The following is a 19,924-nucleotide window of genomic DNA, read 5'->3' as shown; positions in this document are numbered from 1 at the left end:
ATGCAAAATCTAGTTTTTGGAGGATCCTTCAAATTTCTAGACAATCAAATTTCAGGCCATTTCAGGATCAGGATGACATTCCAGATTTTTAAGGTGAGTTCACTCTAACCTTGATGTAAGGGACGGGACCTAGGAGGACACTATGCATTCAACCAAGGTTTGATTTAGCAACTTGAAGCATGACTGGATAGTACACAAAAACCCTAGGAATGATCTGAATAACCCCTAATCACTCAACTGACCTAACCTCCTTCACTCCACCTTGAGGAGATCGACCTGACTTGATGACCTTTGAGAAACTCAATCCCTTCAATGCAAAGGCTAAGACACTAAAACAACCAACAACAAAACTAAAAGAGCTAACCCTAGAAAGCAAAAAGTGGGGATCTTCATTTGCAATGGGGCGATGTGTGAGTACCTCACAATAGGGATGTTTCTTAAAATTTTGAAAAAAGGGGGTGAGTTTGGGACATTTCCTACTTGTCCCCACATCCCAAAAAATCCCCCCATGGGGCACAAGGTTATTTTTGGCAAGGGACATGTCTCTGGGGAGCATATTTTCAAACCCTTCTGGCCTCACAATTCCCCCTTCCATCCAACATATATATAGCCTAAAAACTAAGAGGTCCAAGAAAGACGAAGGTCAACTATAGTCCCAAGGTAAAACCTAAGTTCAACAAGCACACTATTTAATGCTACCATACACAAGCACTCCTTACAGTTTCCAAGTGAAGATGTTCATGACATCTCATGTTGGTGCTCCCAGAATTTCAATTTGGCCAAAGAAAATACTAAACAGAAGCCCCAAACAAGTAGATACTCTACCCGCATGCCTTTCATGTTATAACAAGCTAGCACACATTATAATTGGGCTTTATTCAATAATGGGTGCATGAAACAAGTTTTAAATCATTAAAAATCTCTTAATTTCAAGGGTTTTTTTATTTGCCGAGTCATAGCCGAGTCACGAGTCGAGTCGGCCTTGCCGAGTCCGAGCCGAGTCCGAGTCTGGGAACTATGATGTTGCCAATGAATAATTTGAAGCAATAAGGCCAAATATTTTAATAAACATTTTGGTCACTTTCTAAAGTTGCAGCCGTATTGTAATTTGAATTCATTTTGGAGGCAATTTTATGGCAAACATTCAAATATGCCTTTCTTGGCGTGGATTCTAGGAGTTACAACTTGCCATAACTCGCATATTCTTTCCTTTAATAATAGACATTCAAAATGGGCACCTAAGAATGAGTGGGTTTCTTTTTCTATTTTGGGATCCTGGTGAGTTAAGTGGGTGTCATAGTTGACTCCTATTGTTAGCAGATTAGTGGGTGGAGATGACAAGGCATCATTGAGAAATTAAGGCAAGTTTCTCAGTCTGTGAGCAGCCTTCTCTTGTTTTGGCGTAGCATTTGGGAAGGTTACCAAATCGAAGGTAATGCTAACTAGTGTAGTTATTAGCAACTAAACCTATCAACAAAGCAATCCCATACTTAGAATTTTTCAAGTTTGGAGTTTTGGAGGGTGTGAGCAAAGATTGAGAAAAAGGGAGCTAGTTGGAGGATTGGGAAAAAAAGTGCTGAAGTTGCAGCTGCAGGGTAGGGGAAGACCTCAAGTTTGTTTGCTGGTGAAGCTTCCATTAAACTTCATCTTTTCCATCTCCAAAAGTGTAGAAATAATTGATATATGCAGTCCACGTTGTTATAGATTGTGATTCTTGGAAACCCATTTTGATGTAAGGTTGATTTGAGGCTATTTCCTTCAATTTGAATAGAAGCAGGTTCTTATTTGAAACTTATTATTTCAAGTTGTTTGCTGATTTGCAGCATTTTTATTCATGATAATTTCTAGTTTGAATGTGGGTGTTTGAGAGGGAGAGTCTCCCTACATCAATTTCCTTAAGTTTGATATCCCAATGGGTGCATCAAACTTTGTTTGAGAATCCAATGACTTACTACATTAGGAACAATTGATGTAGAACTGCCAATGGTTGTTCATGTGTTTTCACTCAAAGGGTAGTAAATTTTAGCTGAGAAGGTTGCATACAAAGTCTCCATACATGATAAGCTCTCGCCAAAAGCAAAAGATTATTAAGGGGTGGATGGGTTTGTGGCATAATTTTTTCATTAGAAGCACAATTATCAAAGGTTCACACATCACCAGATCTATAAGCAATTATAGATCGCCACTTAGTAGCTTTTAGGTATATGCTAAAAGGATTGCCTCCCAAAAGAAATCATAATCATGCTATTCAACTAATACCAAGGATCCAACCAACATCAAACTCTACAAGTACCCATATGTATAGAAAAGTGAGGTTGAGAAGATGGTACAAGATTTTCTTGAGGTAGGTATTATCAAACATAGTTATAGTGCTCATTCCTCTCTAGTTTTGTTGGTGCATAAGAAGATGATGATGCTTGGCGAATACTTTCAAATTATAGAGGGCTCAACAAGTACACTGTAAAATGTAAGTTTTCAATCCCAATAATTTATGATTTCTTAGATGAGCTAAATGGTGTCATTTATTTTACCAAACTTGATCTCTACTATGGTTATCATCAAAGCAAAATTAGAGATGAGGATATAGTAATATACATAAGATAGCTTTCAAAATTGTGAGGACTACTGTGATTTTTTAGTGATGCATTTTGGCCTCACAAATGCACCATCTATTTCAAATTTTGATGATTCCTATCTTTAAGCCATTTTTGTGAAAGTTTGTTTTAGTATTCTTTCTATGAGATCTTAATATATATCAAAATTTGGGATGAAAACTTGTAGCATGTGAATCAAGTCTTGGACGTTATTAAACATCGTCAATATTATGATAAGCCATCCAAGTGTATTTTTTGATTTAGAGAGGTGGGTACCTAGGTCATTTTGTTTCACACTATGGCATCAAGGTGGACCCTCACAAGATCAAGGCCATAGTAGAATGGAAAATGCCTCATCATTGTTTAATTAATATTTCAGCACTTTATGGAAACCATTCATCATTTATTAGCTTGTTAACGTTGAAGTTTAATATTGAAAAAATTTCAATAGAAAATCTAGGTTGGTTATTACAAGCTGGCTTTGCTGCCTGCATGTCATTTTAGGTAGTCTGTAGAAGAGGTGTTGATTCGATTGACTCTATCACCTACATATTTTAGTTAACTTGCCACCATATCGTTTGTACTTACATCCATTTAAAAAGTGTTGAAGACATTGCATTCATCTTTATATTGCAAAAAAAAAAATGAAAATTAAAAGTAGGGTGGGTTACAATAGTTTACCAACTTAAAAAGTGGTTGATACTCATGATGCCACACCATGATCACCTCATTATCATGTATAATTTTAAACGTTGTTGAAGCACAAAGGGGATGACTTGCACATGCTCAACCCAAGGTCATCCAAAAAAAAGGTTAAAGCAGTCCATCATTAGAATAACATGACACAAGATGAGAAGCTCCTACAATATAACAACAATCAGTAGAATAATGCATCCAAGGGTGTCAATAAATTATACATCAAAGAACTTCGAGGCTACCCTGGATGCAGCAGATATATGATATTATGAGGATAGCACTTATTTGATGCATGATATTAACGATCAATTGAAGAAGAAATTTCAGATGATGGTGTATTTGGGCTTGGTGTGTTACTTTCCGGGTATTCAGTATTCACAAGTGGAGGAGAGAATTTCTAGATGCAAACTTTGTTCTAACTCTTGAGTCGGGAATTGAGTTGACAGCAAAGTGTACCACTTTAGCACTTGATGCTACTTTGTACAAGCAGCTTTTTGGGAATTTTTTGTACTTGAACTCGTATTAAGCTAAACCTTTCCTTTGCAGTTGACATGGTTTGAAGGTTCATGCCAAAGCCTAAGAGGAGCTATTGAGAAGCAACTGAAAGGATACTATCCACTTGGGCTTTATGTACTTCTGTGGAGGTGACGGGCCTGGTTAAATGACTTGGCTTGAGTTGGGCTGAAGAAGTCAATATGGGGCAGTCAACTCGGGGATGTCTTCAATGTGGATTTTGGTTATGTTAGCTGGGCATGAAAAGAACAGAAAACTATTGCTATATCCACCATTGAGGCAAAGTATAGAGGTACAGTTAATGTGGTATAGGAGATCACATGCTTAAGGGACTTTTTGATGGTGTTGGGTCTACTAGGATTAGCCAGTCATTTTGTACAATGACAATCAGTGTGCTATGGAAGTTCCTCACAATTCAATCAAGACACAATGGACGTGGGCATAATTCAAGTCAAAATGCACTTCATTCAATAAAAATGACCAGATTCCAAGCATCTTCACAAAGCCACTCATTGGCTTCAAGTTGCAAGAACTCCTTTGTCTTTTGAAGCTGTCATTAGAGGATAAGGCAATTTAGGGGTATTTTAAGAGTAGATGGAAATCTCTCTTATTGGGCCTTTCATATTTAATGTATGGAATACATTGGCATGTATGTCAACAATGTAAGTGCTTGAGTGATCAAGCCATCCTACAGATCATTGCTAGTAGGTCTATAAATAAGTGGCATGTTCCCACTTGCAATATAGCACAATGTAAAATTGACTATTTTTGTTATTAATCTAGTGTTATCTGGGATTCTTTGGGGGATTCCACCCCAATATCTTTGAGTTTCACATATGATCTCTTGAAAGTTTGTGAATATTTCTTTATGTTGATCACAAATACTTAATTTTTACATATAGCCTGATTAGGACCATTTATTTATTCAATTTCCTGATTAAGAATCTTATAACCTATTGAATATCAAATATAACCTAATCATGAATTGCTAACTATCCATATGACCCAATCAAATGACAAGCATTATTAATACTCAACTATGTGGAATAAATCTGAGTTGCATTTCTGTGGCACACCATAATTTTAGGCAAGATGAGACAGATGGTATGAAAAAACCTCAGAGTCGTATTATGAATTTATGATGCTACGGCACAATTCTCAACTACGGGTCATGTCTCTTAGTTTATAACTGCAAGCTTATAAGACATTTTTGTTGAAACTGTTGACAATAGCATTTCTGGTGTGGCTTTGTTTTGGTTATATTCATACATTGGGCACAGAATTCATAGCAACATACTTATAGAAAAGCCCTTTATCATATAACAAACCTGTTTATGTGTATGCAATTCATTACAATTCGAAAAACATGTGAATAAGAAAGTGAAATCCAAATTTCAGTTTAAAGATCAGTTATTCGTTGTAGAGCAAAATTATGTAACAACTTTTAGAGAAGACAACTTACAAGAACATAAAATCCATCCAATTTAAAGTGAAACTGGATATGTATACATTATTTCACACCAGAGTTATATTAAAGAATGTTTTAACATACCATTTCCAATAACAAGGGTCACGAGAGCACGGCGAGCATATACTCTAGATGAAACCGTATAGTCAAAATTGTAATAGTTCTTCCCATCAATTGCATACTGCAGGCCATAAGATTGATGTCAAACACTACTTGTAATACCAAATACACCTTCCCTAGCAGTTAAGAGGCAAGATTTTATTGAATCATAATCATGTGAAATCATATCAAATCCTTCTCTTACTGAAAACCATGCGAAGAAATGTTTTGGTTCATAGCAGTCTGTTAAACTGTAGAAAGAGTGATTTATTAATTTGCAAGGAGGGGAGCCAGCAATACTACCCATGGCATAGCAAAATTATGCATATAAAATATGAAAAAAGAGTAAAACAATACTAAACCAAAGTAGGAAATCTACTTGAAAAAGAAAGAGATAACTTAAAGATTGAGATATACCATAGTTATTACAACATACAACAACTTTAACAAGATAGAAGGGTATAAAATATAATTAAAATGGAAGCACTGAATTCAGCAAAAAAGATCATCTGGAAAAAAGATAACTTATTGCTTCCTAAAACCTGTATAACTCCACGTACAAGACTAGCATAATATCACAAACACAAAAAGAAAATGGAATCATGTTGAATACAATCATTTTCTGGTCATTTTTATCATCACTTAATGTACTATTCTAACCACATTTATTATGGTGACATTATCAGATAAGTGTCAAGTCAATCAGGGTTAAACCAAAAGGAATTTTCCATTTTTTTATTTAACCATACTTGACTAGGCCAACCAGCATGGTATCACCCTTGTTTGACTTGCAAAAGATAATATTTATAGCTCAATTGATGACTTTGTTTCAACAATTTGCTGAAACTCTAACTCCCAAACTTAAAAAACAAAGAGAAGAACAGAAGTACTAGTTGGCAATCGAATGGATTGACACTGTTCCATTATTCAGACCTGACCCTAACTTTACTTTTTAGTGGCATTTGAATTTTAGAGAACTCTCATCTCTCAATTGTATCATTTTAAAGAAGATCTTTGTCTGAATTTGAATCTTTGAACAGGAGTGACTTTTCCAGGTGTTGAAGTCACATCTGATTTTCATGTTTGACTTGATAATTGACTGTACAGCAGATGATCTTGGAAGGTATGACAAAACCCATGCACTTGCTTTAACTAGATATTTAAACTTAATGCCAAAAAGCTGGAATCTTATACTTGTTAAATTGACTTCACAAAAATTATTAAATACACATTTCTCAAAAAGGAATAATACTATGTAAAGTTCATGGGTGTTTGTAATAGATGAATGCTTGGGTAAAACTTGTCAATGCTTGTCATTGTCATATGATTGTGTATTACTTAGGAATTCTCAAATGATAGTTGGTTCTCTTGTAGTGCAGCGGGTGTTGGCTTTTTGGGTTGGTGTCACCAAGATAAGATGAGTATTTTGATGTTGCTGTAGTCAGCGTACAATGCTTGTTGTTATGTTTGATAATATTGATTATTTGACAATGTATTAATTGTTTGTATTAAGTTGTTTGTCACTCTCGGGTAGTTATAAACGTCAGTTGGTTGACGGTTGTGTTCTTGACAACCCTTGGGTTCTTTAAATATATTGTGTATCATCAAGGAAGGTAGTACGATATAGTTGGATCAACAATAATCCTTGGTCGACTGTCTCCGGTCTTCTCTGTAATAATTTCATGTGCGAATAAGATATAAATACTCTTGATTGTCATCTTTATTGTTGCTTCCTATATTTAATTTCTTAGATATAGCTATAAACATTTGGCAATGTTGCCTTAAAAGAAATCAGGTCAAATTTGAGTAGTTCATGCCCTTAGATCCCAATAAAGTTGGGAAGAGGCCACAAGGTGGTCAAGACCAAGCAATCAGAAGATCATTATGGATTGCAAAACAAAGAGAACGAAGAAAAAGATTATAAGAGACATTCAAGGAAAATCCAATCAGACGATTCCCAAGTCAGAGCCCTTCTCGAGAACAAAGTAAAAGCCGAAGTGTTAGTAGGATTCATAGTCGAGAGGAAAGGAAACCATCCAGCGAGGAAGGCACACATTGTACAGGGAATAGGTGGGAGGAGATGACCAGACACTTACCACTTCTGGACGAACAAATCCTGACCATGCTAACCAGGCAATCAACCCGTTTGTACAATCAACGTTGAATGAGTACAAAGAGGGAAATTCTAAACTCACAGACATATTCTACCACATCGAGAATCCATCCATCTCAGGGGAACTGAGAATTGGAGGATCTAAACTACAAACCCCTAGATGGAGGGAGCATAGCAACGAGTCAGAGCCTAAAAGTACTCGAAGTGGTGTGTAGAGGACGTGCATGTGGTCGAGAGTGTAGGGAAAGCATCGGAATGTAGAGATCAAAACAGTCCACTCAAATTCAGCACACAAGGGAGTAAGCAGGCAAGAAACATGGTGACTCCTCTAACAAGTTCGAATGCGGATCGGCAAAAACAATCAAAGTTCACAAGGAATGGATTAGAGGATCCTCCGAGGCATTGCAAGATGTGCGAAACCATTTGGTTGGCAAGCGGTTGGTTAGATAAAGACTACTAGTTAAGAGTGTTTCCCGCAACATTACGAGGAATAGCCATCAATTGCTTTTCAGAACTAGAAGATGAACACACAAAATCTTGGGAAAAGTTGAATAAGGTATTCTAGGAAAAGTTTAAACTCCTACAAGATGATAATGAAATTGTTGCTAAAATCTATAATACCAAACGGGGGAAGCATGAGAATGTACGGGCTTACAATCATAGGTTCAAGGAGTTGCTGAGTAAGATGGAGAACTGGTGCAAGGGCACTTGGCAATTTTTGTTGAGTTTGTTTCTAGGATGTCGGAATCATTTTTTTTGTTTTGCCATAAGGCCAAGAGGCCATTGAGTGTGTGCTCAAATGATTGTAAGGGCCCTAAGTGTCTTTGTTTGGCCAATGTTGGCATGTGAGCTCTTAAGGGTGTCAAGTAGAGCACTTAATAGGATAAGTTGTTTTTGGGTTAATGTAGGTTGGTTGATGTTGTTTTGAGGTTGTTGAGATCATATGAGTCACTTGGAGGTGACCAAGTTTGGGTTTGAGCAAATTTGCTCACCTATGCAACAAATTGCAAAAGTTGCTCGTTTTCATACACCAATGGCTAGTTGGTTGACACAATCGGTTGTGAGCATATGTAACCTACTCCAAGGCTAGTATAAGGCTTGGAAAGATCGATGATAATCAGTTGTTTAAGATCTGAAGCAAATAGACAAGTTTTGGTTTCCCATTTGGTGTGTTCTTCTGAGTTTTTGTTGTTCTTTGCAAGTTTGTACGGCTTGTACGAATTGAAACTTCCAAAACAAGGTCATGGATTGTTAGGCTGGTGTCTTACCTTCATTTTTTTTTTGATTAGGAGTCTTGAAGTGTTGTAGTTTGTGAATAATCTTCATTTTGTTGCAGGCGGGTTCAAAGGCCCTAAAAAACTAGGGTTTTTGAGAGCAAAATGGCTCCAACCTAACGTTCCATGGTAGATAACCTCTCTGAAACCTTGTGGAATGTTAGGTTGTTATGTATACTACGTTTTCTTTCTGGTTTTGAATCAGGGGAAGCTAAGTCAAAGATTTGCCACCATACCCTAGGCTTGGCACGTTGAGTTGGCAAGCATTAGGAAACATGGATAACAGGCCCTAATTGGGTGAATCCGGTGGATGGAGGTGAAGTATGATTGGAATGGAATTCCATATGGAAGTACAGACCTAAAACCTACATCTGTTCAGAAAGGCATTCAGACTAGTGAAGGAGTTTTAACCAATCCCTACTTTTTAGGCCTAGGAAGGGGCAATTAGGCCTAATTAGCCCTATAAGGGTTAGATATGTTAAAGACAAAACCCACCTCCAGTTTTGCAATATTGTATGTAAACCCCAAAAGAGTGTCTGGAATGTAAAAGAGTTCATAGGGTTGTTAATGAAGTTTAGCAGATAAATGTAGAATACCCCGTTGTCAGGGCTACTAGAATTAGGTCTCCTATTAGGCCTAAAAGTGCAGTTTGTTTGTAAAACTTGGAATCGGTAAATGTCAAAGATTTTGAGAAAGGATTAGGGTTGGGAATCCTTCCAAAATCATCCACCCTTATGTGTGTAGTGTGGGGAATGAAGATCCTATAGTAGAGGGGTTGAACTCTCAGGTTGAGTGTGAAAGGGAGTGGGAAAACAAGGTCTCCTAAGCAAGAGAATGGAACTCACAAAACAACAAAAGCTTATCCTAGCCTAAGGACATTAGGAAGGTGTTGATGTGTTTTTCATGCACATGCGAACACAGATAAAATACCTTAAGTATCTTATCCTCTCTTGAACAAAGTTATGCATATGCTGAAGATTTGCCTAAGGATCAACTGAAATAACTCCAAGGTTCTTATATGTAGGGTCTCTACGTGTGGATAAGCACAGTTGGTCTGATGTGATTATGCTGGAATCACAAGGGGACTTACATTTGAATGCCTGAACGCTTAATTAGCTGGAACTCAAGTCCTATCTACTCACTAGGGAGAATAAAGAAAAGCAAAAGATTGAGGGTTTAGGGAATCTACTCTAGGACTTAGAATGTAAGAAGATGGATGAACGACTAGGTGGATTCTTACTGGGCTAGGTCTCACCATCAACTAGAACAATCTGACACCAGCTCAGTGCAATCTTCTAAGGGACGCTTCGAATATGTTCAAATCATTACCATCAGACATTGATCACCATTCAAGTTAATGCATGAACAATAAACACATAACAATTTGAAGTTAAGCTCATTCAATGCCAGTTGACCACACAGGGCGCACTTACAATCAGTAAGAGGCTAGTGGTATGGACTAGGCGGATTCCACACGAGTGCATTCAACAATTTTCTCCATTCAATCTAATTATCTACCATCAAACTTGAAGATCCAACAAGAAACCATGCACATTGCAAAGAAACAACATATTTCACCATATCTTCAATGAAAATGGAGTCTTTTACAATTAAGGCAACAATGTCTTGCCTTCTCTTCCTACTCTACTCTAATTGCTACTTTATTCACTATTCTTCTGCTATTGACTATTCTACTAACTATTAACTATTGACTATTAACCAACTATTAACCTTTGCAAATGAAGAGCCAAAGCTTTATATAGAGAGCTCTTTACATTTCAATGGCTCTAATTGATTTACAATCAATGGCTAGGATTACAAGATGAAACCTTAATTAGGGTTTGTTACAACAAACTTCCCTTAGCCAATGAGAAAATTACATTCAATGCTTGTGAAACAATAGGAAACTGGGGTAGGTACATCGAAATTTGTGCCTTCAAGTGCAAGCGCGGTTCACTGAATCTAGACATGCTGAGGTGGAGCCTTCTAATTGGAGGAATAGTGACCAGGATGCCACCTTGTCTTGCATTTGTGCCTGGTCAAGGAACTTTGTATTTCTTGATATTCAATGTGATGATTATGAGAAGCTAACTTTGATTAACTCTTCTGAAACTATCTGCTTCTTCAACATACCCTTGCACTGACCTTGGTTGATCCTCCTTCGTCCTTGATATACTTGAGGAACGATGTACCTTTCCTTGGCTCTCTTGTGTTTGATGAGGCCTCTTCATGGTCAAGTCACTCCTCCTCTGGTAGCTCATATTGCCTTGAAATGTTTGTAAGATCCTTCCTCTAACATTTTGTGATTTCTCTATGTGATAGAATGAGGTCCTTGAGAATATCTTGCTCTATTGCTTGAACACTTTAAGTCTTTAACACTTTAGTCTTCTCCGCACTTAAGGTGTCCTTGATGATGATGAGGTTTGAAGAAGTCATCCTTGTCCTGGCCTAATCTTCATCCAACTTGATTTTGTTAATCTGCAATGTTAATACATAATAGCTTCGGTAAGATAAATGATTGAATGAGAGATAAATGAAGTCTCTCATTTAATCATTTATCATATCGTTAACTATGATAAAATCATCAAGCAATTAATTCATCCTTGATAGCGATTCTATATTTGCATATGAGCAATCTATGGATAATCACATATTCATCTATCTAATGAATTCTGTATTTAGATGAATAACAACTAAACATAAATAATGATCACACCGATTAATATATACTGAATTGAATATATATTATATCGGGTTGCATGTTATATTATATCGGGTTGCATATAAAGTATACCGTAATATATATCGGGTGGCAATGAATTAATCACCCATAGTTATCGGTGTGTTAGTCTACACCGATAGTTATCGGTTGTCAAGGCTAACACACAGATAACTATCGGCTGTTAGCATTGACAGCCACCGATATACTATCGGTCATTAGCGTTGGATTAAATACACCGATAAACTTCGGTTGTGATCACCGATTCGTATTTACCGTAACATGCCTTTGTTAGTATAAACAAAAAGGTACCGTGGCATTGCTTGATCGTGCCTCCTTTGTCATATACTTATAGTAAGTGGCATTCTTGAGATAGGATATAGAAAATATTAAATGCTCCTCTCATCTGCCACAAGCAAGAAGATAGTTAGACATATACAATAAGAACGTAATAATACATATCAAAGAATAGAAATATAACTTGCATATTGAATGTAAATTGAATATCTTTTACATGGTATCAGAGCTATAGTTAAATCGAACCTGAGGCTGTTCAATTTTACGTAAAATTCAAATCAAGTATATATTCAACATCACAATTCTATCAATGGCCAACACTATCAGATTTGAAGACAGACTTGCAGGAGGTGACGATTTCTCCGCATGGAAATTTAGAATTGAAATGATACTAAAAGATAACAAAGTTGAATCATTCGTAAAGATTGAATCCAAAGAACCTGAGACTGAACCTAATCAAGCAATTTGGAGAGAAGGAAATGATAAGGCTATCAAAATAATAGTCGATGGGGTAAGGAACAATATTATGCGCATTATAAAGAAACAGGAATCAACTTTCAACATGTTCAAAGCACTTGAAGACGCTTTTGAGATATCCAATGCCAGTAGAACCTTGGCTGTAAAAAGAGAGATAAATCATATAACCATGACGAAAGGAGAATCAGTCAACGCCTACTTCATGTGGATATCGAACTTAAAGGATGAACTAGCAACCCTTGGATATGAGATCCAAAGCAAAGAATTAACCCTCATTGCTTTAGATGGGTTGCCTAGTATCTGCGAAATGTTCGTCCAAGGCATCAGTGCAAGGGACAACTTTCCAAAATTCGATAGACTAAAGGATGACTGTCTCCAAGAGGAATCAAGGAAAAATAAGAAAGGAATCAAACAAAAGAATATAGATGAAGATCTTCAAGTTCTAACTACGAACTTAGATAGAAATGGCAAGAACTCTTTCAAAAAGGATCTCTCTCGAATTCAGTGTTATAGATGTGACAAATTTGGGCACTATGTTGCCAAATGTCCAGAAAGAGCTAAACAAGCCACATTTGCCAAATCAAGAAAATCGAAAAGGGAAGAGGACTTCGAGAAGTATGTTCTCTATTCAGCACTCACACATCAAACATCAAAGAAAGTGAATCCCTGGGTAATCGACAGTGGCTCATCCAGACACATCACAGGATTCAGAGAAGTACTAGACTTTATGAAAGAGGAAAATGATGAAGAGGTAACCATCGGAGATGACTCCACACACCCTGTCAAAGGAGTTGGAAACTACACCATCAAGCTGAAGTCAGATGTATCATTACAACTTGAAGGAGTGCTATATGTTCCAGGCATTAAGAGGAATCTTGTCTCAATATCAGCACTGGAGGACAATGGATACAGAGTAACATTCATGGACAACAAAGTGTTGGCTTGGCCAAAGAACTCATCTATCAAGAAAGCTAGTAAAATTGGTCAAAGACAAGGCTACCTATATGAACTATGTACAGAACCCAATTCAGCCCTAATTCATGAAACTACATATGCCAATGAAATCTGGCATAGAAGACTAGGCCACGTAAATTTTCGAGCTTTATCATCAATGGGAGACCTTTTCACAGGTCTACCTAAGCTAAAGCAATATCATTCAGGGGCATGCATAGGATGTGCCCTAGGCAAAAATACTAAGGGTGCTTTCCAAAATAGTACTAGGAAAACAAGTAAAGTCTTAGAGTTAATCCATTCTGATGTATGTGGACCTATGTCTGTAAATTCATTGGGGGGATTTTTGTATTATGTGATATTTGTCGATGACTACTCTAGGAAAACCTGGATCTACTTTCTGAAATGCAAAGGATCATAAGAGATCCTTAATAGGTTTAAAGAATTCAAATCATTAACAGAAAACTACTTAGGAAACAAAATTAAAACACTTAGAACTGATATTGGGGGGGAATACACATCAGAATTATTTAATGAGTTTTGTAAAAATTCAGGGATTAAGAGGGAGTTAACAATACCTTACAACCCCCAACAAAATGGGATAGCAGAAAGGAAAAATAGGACAATCGTTGAAGCTGCCAAAGCTATGATTCTTGATCAGAATCTAAATATCAATCTTTGGGCAGAAGCAACCAGCACTACAGTATACATTCAAAACAGATGTCCTCACTCTCACCTTGAAGACAAGACCCCTAAAGAAGTCTTTACAAAATCAAAACCAGATATAAGCCACCTTAGGATCTTTGGATGTCCAGTATGTATTCATGTACCTAAGGAGAAAAGATTAAAATTAGAACCCTCTGGAAAGAGAGGAATCTTTGTAGGATACAATGAAACCTCCAAAGCCTACAGAATATATATACCCGGCCAAAAGAACATTGAACTAAGTAGGGATGTGATCTTTGAGGAAAACTTAGCCTTCAAAAGAGCCCAAAGCTCTCTAGATCCTGAAATCCATATTCCTAACCCCGACTTAGAACAAGATCCTACTCCTGAGCTTCAGAGGGAGAATTCTAAGGAAACTATGAGTGAAACTTAAAGTCCACCTAGAGAAAACCTCAAGAAAAGACCACTATGGGCCACCAAAATTGTAGAAGAAGCTCAGAAGTTTGCTGCTCCCTTAGGAACCTTCAGAGAAAGCAAAAGGCCTAATAAACTTACTAGCTATGTTGCCCTTATGAATGACCTCTCTAAAGCTGAACCAAGCAATGTATCAGATGCACTTCAACATCAAGTATGGAAGGATGCCATGTCTGAAGAGTGTCAATCCATTATGAAGAACGATGTTTGGGAGATTGTTCCTAGACCAACCAAGAAATCTGTGGTTTCATCTAAATGGCTGTTCAAAATCAAACATGCTACAGACGACAGTATTGAAAAACACAAAGCCAGATTTGTAGCTAGAGGCTTCTCACAAAAGGAAGGAATAGATTATGAAGAAACCTTTGCACCAGTTGCCAGGTATACCTCAGTAAGAGCTGTATTAGCCATTGCAGCGGCAAAGGGATGGAAGGTACACCAAATGGACGTTAAGACAACTTTCCTAAATGGCAAGATCTCAGAAGAAGTCTACTTAGAGCAACTTGAAGGCTTTGAAATTCATGACACAAAGTCTCATGTATGTAGACTCAAGAAAGCCCTCTATGGGCTCAAACAGGCTCCCAGGGCATGGTATGAAAGAATAGACACCTATCTCTCAGGACTAAGTTTCTCCAAAAATGATGCAGATCCTAATCTCTACTACAAAAGAAGTAAAGATGATATGCTAATATTGATTTTATATGTTGATGACTTATTAATCACAGGAAGTAATCAACTTATAAAACACTGCAAAAAATGATCTATCTAAAGAATTTGATATGAAGGACTTAGGATTCTTTCATTACTTCCTAGGGTTAGAAGTATGGCAGAATTCTGACAACATCATACTAAACCAAGGAAAGTACACTTTGGACATTTTGAAGAGATTCGGAATGCTAAATTGTAGACCCATGACCTCTCCTATGGAAACCAACTTACATAAACTTAAAGAAGCAACAACAAAGTCACAACCCACTGATCCTACTCAATACAGACAAATGATTGGGTCCCTAATGTATCTGGTAAATACAAGACCAGATATCTGTTATGCAGTCAATGCTCTAAGTCAGTTTATGTGTGAACCAAAGGAGATACACCTGGTTGCAGTGAAGCACATTATGAGGTACCTACAAGGTACTCTAAACCTTGGTCTCAAATACAAGAAGGTTGAGATAGACTTACATGGATTTACAGATTCAGATTGGGTTGGAAGTATAGTAGACAGGAAAAGCACTTCAGGGTGTTGTTTTAGTCTAGGTTCAGCTATGATATCTTGGATCAGCAGGAAGCAGTCTTCTGTAGCTCAAAGTTCCACCGAGGCGGAATACATTGTAGCTTCTATGGCTGCCCAAGAGGCAGTATGGCTCAAGAAGTTGCTTGTAGGACTGTTTGGAGAACCTATGAAACCCACTATTATACACTGTGACAATCAGAGTTGCATAAAACTTTCAGTAAGCCCAGTGTTTCATGACAGATCCAAACATATTGAGATTCCCTACCACTATGTGCGAGATATGGTAGATAGGAATGCAATCCAACTAGAATATGTTTGTATAGGAGATCAAACTACAAACATTCTAACCAAACCCCTTTCCAGAGTGAAGGTTGATCACTTCAAAAAAGGTTTAGGTATGATAGAAAGGTAAATTGCTTTCTAATCTATATTTGCATACCTATAAGATGTTTAGTGTGTAAACCTCTTTGTCATGTTAGGACAATTTTTGGATTATATCCCCTGGGTTCACATCTAAGAGGTGATGATCTCTCAAGATAGTGAACACTTGTATGAGGAACATATAAGGTGACAATCTTATAATGTCCAAACCAGTTATCATGTTGGATCTCTGGTATGTCATGGATGTGCCATGATTGTGTTAGTGCACTTATCACAACTAGGATAAGGTGAGAAATTAAGCTTTCTCATATGATTATCCTTAAGTATTGCGTGTAGGCAATACTGATATCACATGCTTAGGTGATATCCTATCAATCACAAGATTGATGTGATGAACTTCAGTATCACGTGTTTAGGTGATACTACATACCAAATGATTAGATGGTATGATTCTCATGAATGACTAAAATGTTTACTATCAATTAAATTATGATGCTTGAATATATTGTCTACATTCATCTTACCTAGCTAAGAGGGAGTGTTAATACATAATAGCTTCGGTAAGATAAATGATTTAATGAGAGATAAATGAAGTCTCTCATTCAATCATTTATCATACCGTTAACTATGATAAAATCATCAAGCAATTAATTCATCCTTGATAGCGATTCTATATTTGCATATGAGCAATCTATGGATAATCACATATTCATCTATCTAATGAATTCTGTATTTAGATGAATAACAACTAAACATAAATAATGATCACACCGATTAATATATACCGAATTGAATATATATTATATTGGGTTGCATGTTATATTATATCGGGTTGCATATAAAGTATACCGTAATATATATCGGGTGGCAATGAATTAATCACCGATAGTTATCGGTGTGTTAGTCTACACCAATAGTTATCGGTTGTCAAGGCTAACACACCGATAACTATCGGCTGTTAGCATTGACAGCCACCGATATACTATCGGTCATTAGCGTTGGGTTAAATACACCGATAAACTTCGGTTGTGATCACCGATTTGTATTTACCGTAACATGCCTTTGTTAGTATAAACAAAAAGGTACGATCAAGTAATGTCTTGATAGATCATGACTGATCAAGGCATTGCTTGATCGTGCCTCCTTTGTCATATAAGTATAGTAAGTGGCATTCTTGAGATAGGATATAGAAAATATTAAATGCTCCTCTCATCTGCCACAAGCAAGAAGATAGTTAGACATATACAATAAGAACATAATAATACATATCAGATAATAAAAATATAACTTGCATATTGAATGTAAATCGAATATCTTTTACATGCAAAACAAACAAAAATGGTGTTAAGTACACATGATATATTCGTTCTAACATAGTATTCCTCACTTCAAACCATCAACAAGAAGGCACTATAATCAACTTCGCTTTGGACCCTTTGGAAGGACAGGATCTATAATGAAATTTTCTTTGGACTCTCTCCAAGGACAGGACCTATAATGAAATTCGCTCTGGACCCTCTCTAAGGACAGGACCTATAGAGAAATTCGCTCTGGACCCTCTCCAAGGACAGGACCTATAGTGAAATTCGCTCTGGACCCTCTAGAAGGGTCAGGAGCGAATTTTGCATTTTTGCCCAAATTCTTCACTTTCTCATCAGTTTTCTTTACTTCAATTGTTTCCAAGGCATGATAACATCCTAGCTGAGGTTCCAAGGCATGAAATTAGTCAATATTTGAAGCAAAAGGGAGGGTCTTAGGAAAATTCGCTCTTGACCCTTTGGAAGGGTCAGGAGCGAATTTGCTCCTTTAAGCTCTATTCATACTTAACTTGCCTTGGACTTGTCTTTTCCACCCTTCATCTATCACAATCAAGTCAATTTGCCCTGAAATCTACTCGAAATGGGATTCATTCAATTGTTTGAGTGAGATAGGAGGTCCCTTGAAGGATTTCTCTCTAGACCCTTTGGAAGGGTCATGGGCTTAGATGAAATTCGCTCTAGACCCTTTGGAAGGGTCAGGAGCGAAATGGCGATTTCGCTCACTTCTTCCTTCATAGAACTTCATCTCTCACCCTTACCTTATCAAGATTAAGTCATTTGCCTTCAAAAATGCTTAGGAATGGATTGGTTCAAAGGTTTGAGCAAGGTACAAGGTTTCTTGAAGAAATTCGCTCTAGACCCTTTGGAAGGGTCAGGAGTGAATTTGCTCCTTTAGGCTCAATTCACACTTCTTTTCTCATAACTTTGTCTTAGACTTGAACTTTTGAATCCTTTTCTTCCCATGCATGACCACCATTCACTGTCTCTAGTGAGGAATTAGGTTTTTTGGAGGATTTCGCTCTGGACCCTTTGAAAGGGTCAAGAGCTTAGATGAAATTCGCTCTGGACCCTTTGGAAGGGTCAGGAGTGAAATTTGGCATTTTGCTCAAATCCCTCACATTTTCATCATTTCACTTTGTTGTACACATCAATTCTCTCTCAATCACGCCATAGGGACAAGGTTTATGATGCAAATTAGGACCAAGAAGGGAGATCTAAGGAAATTCGCTCCTATCCCTTTGGAAGGGTCAGGAGCGAAATTTGCTTATTGGCTCAATTTTCTTAACTTTCCTACAAATCTTTAAGTCCAAGCTTGTTCAAATTCATTCTTAGGGCAAGCTCAAGTTGATTTCTTACCAATCCAAGCCTGGAGACACAAGTTTGATCCAAATGGGAAGCAAGAATAGAGGTCTTCGGAAAATTCGCTCCTGTACCTTTGGAAGGGTCAGGAGCGAATTTGGCTTTAGGGCTCAAATTCTCATCTTCCTTGTCAAATATTCAAGTCCAAGTGTGATTAAATTCGTTTTCAAAGGTGAACTCAAGTTGATCTTCCTCTAATCCAAGCCTCAAAGTGAAATTTCCGTCCAAAATAGGAGTCAAAAGGGAGTCTTGGAAGATTTCGCTCCTGTACCTTTGGAAGGGTCAGGAGCGAATTTGACAACCTAACTCAAATTCTCCACTCTTTGACAAGTTTCCAAGTCTAAAACTCATAATTACACTCCTCCAAAGGGATAGGCAAGTGAATTTATATCAAACAAGGCCTTGAATTGGAAGGATCCATCCGAATTTAAAGGAAGAATTCTCTCATTTGAAAAATTCGCTCCTATACCTTTGGAAGGGTCAGGGGCAAATTTGTCTTAATAGCTCAAATTCTTCAAATTTTGTCAAACTTTTGAGTTTGGACTTGATCATTAGGCATTCTCTAAGGATAAATAGGTCAATTTCATACCAATCAACACCTAGAGTACAAGAACTTCATCATCCATTGACTTGACCAACTCAGACCTTCAAAGGAAAAAATCCTTGACAACACTTACTCACATATCTTCATTCACTTCCTTGACTAAATGACATAGGTCTTAAAGGCAAGGCCACCCTTGGATTTTCACTTAGACTCGTGGCAAGGTACAAAGATTCCCTTACTATCAATCAAGACTTCACCCCCAAAACAAGTCCATAGGCCTAACCAAGAGGAAGCTTTCAACAGAGACCCTGACCTGGACCACCTACTGACCCACTTCAATTCAAGAAGACCCTTGTATCCTAATGAGCTCTCTAGAAACTCTCCAATGCAAAGATCAATAGCCAAGACCAAAAAGGCCACACAAAGAAAACTAACCTAGAAAGCAAAAAAGCAGGGGTCCCCATTTGCAATGGGGCAATGTGTGAATACGTCACAACAGAAGGTTAGAGAGGGTAAATCCTACAGACCCTTGGAGGGTGTGAGGTGTAGAATCATTGGATGGTTCTTGTGTAGCTTGGAGGAGATACCTAGACAAGGAAGTACAGATAGGTGAGAGTCAACTCACTCTACATCAGATTGGTATCAGAGCCAATTGATTGAACAAAGTGGTGTATGTCAGACCCAGAGGTAGAGTCAGAAGCCAACAGCATCAGGAAGTTGGTCCAAGACATTCTTAGTGAAGCTCG

At 37.4% G+C, this 19,924-nt stretch overlaps 1 protein-coding gene across 3 annotated transcripts in view; it reads right to left on the bottom strand.

The window, feature by feature from the left end:
• The window catches only part of LOC131032348 (photosynthetic NDH subunit of lumenal location 1, chloroplastic), a 109,988-nt gene that overhangs the window by 11,295 nt on the left and 78,769 nt on the right, over positions 1 to 19,924 (bottom strand). For 2 of the 3 annotated variants that reach the window (XM_057963292.2, XM_057963293.2), the window contains exon 7: positions 5,356 to 5,452. The exons of the other annotated variant lie outside the window; for it this stretch is intronic. In XM_057963292.2, the coding sequence (XP_057819275.1) occupies positions 5,356 to 5,452 (97 nt within the window). The remainder of the gene's footprint in view (positions 1 to 5,355; positions 5,453 to 19,924) is intronic. 3 annotated transcript variants of the gene reach the window in all.

Source organism: Cryptomeria japonica, chromosome 1 (genome assembly GCF_030272615.1).
Source record: "Cryptomeria japonica chromosome 1, Sugi_1.0, whole genome shotgun sequence".
Taxonomy (NCBI): Eukaryota; Viridiplantae; Streptophyta; class Pinopsida; order Cupressales; family Cupressaceae; genus Cryptomeria; species Cryptomeria japonica.
Note: the sequence above shows the minus strand (reverse complement) of the source record. Positions and strands in the feature narration are given on the sequence as shown.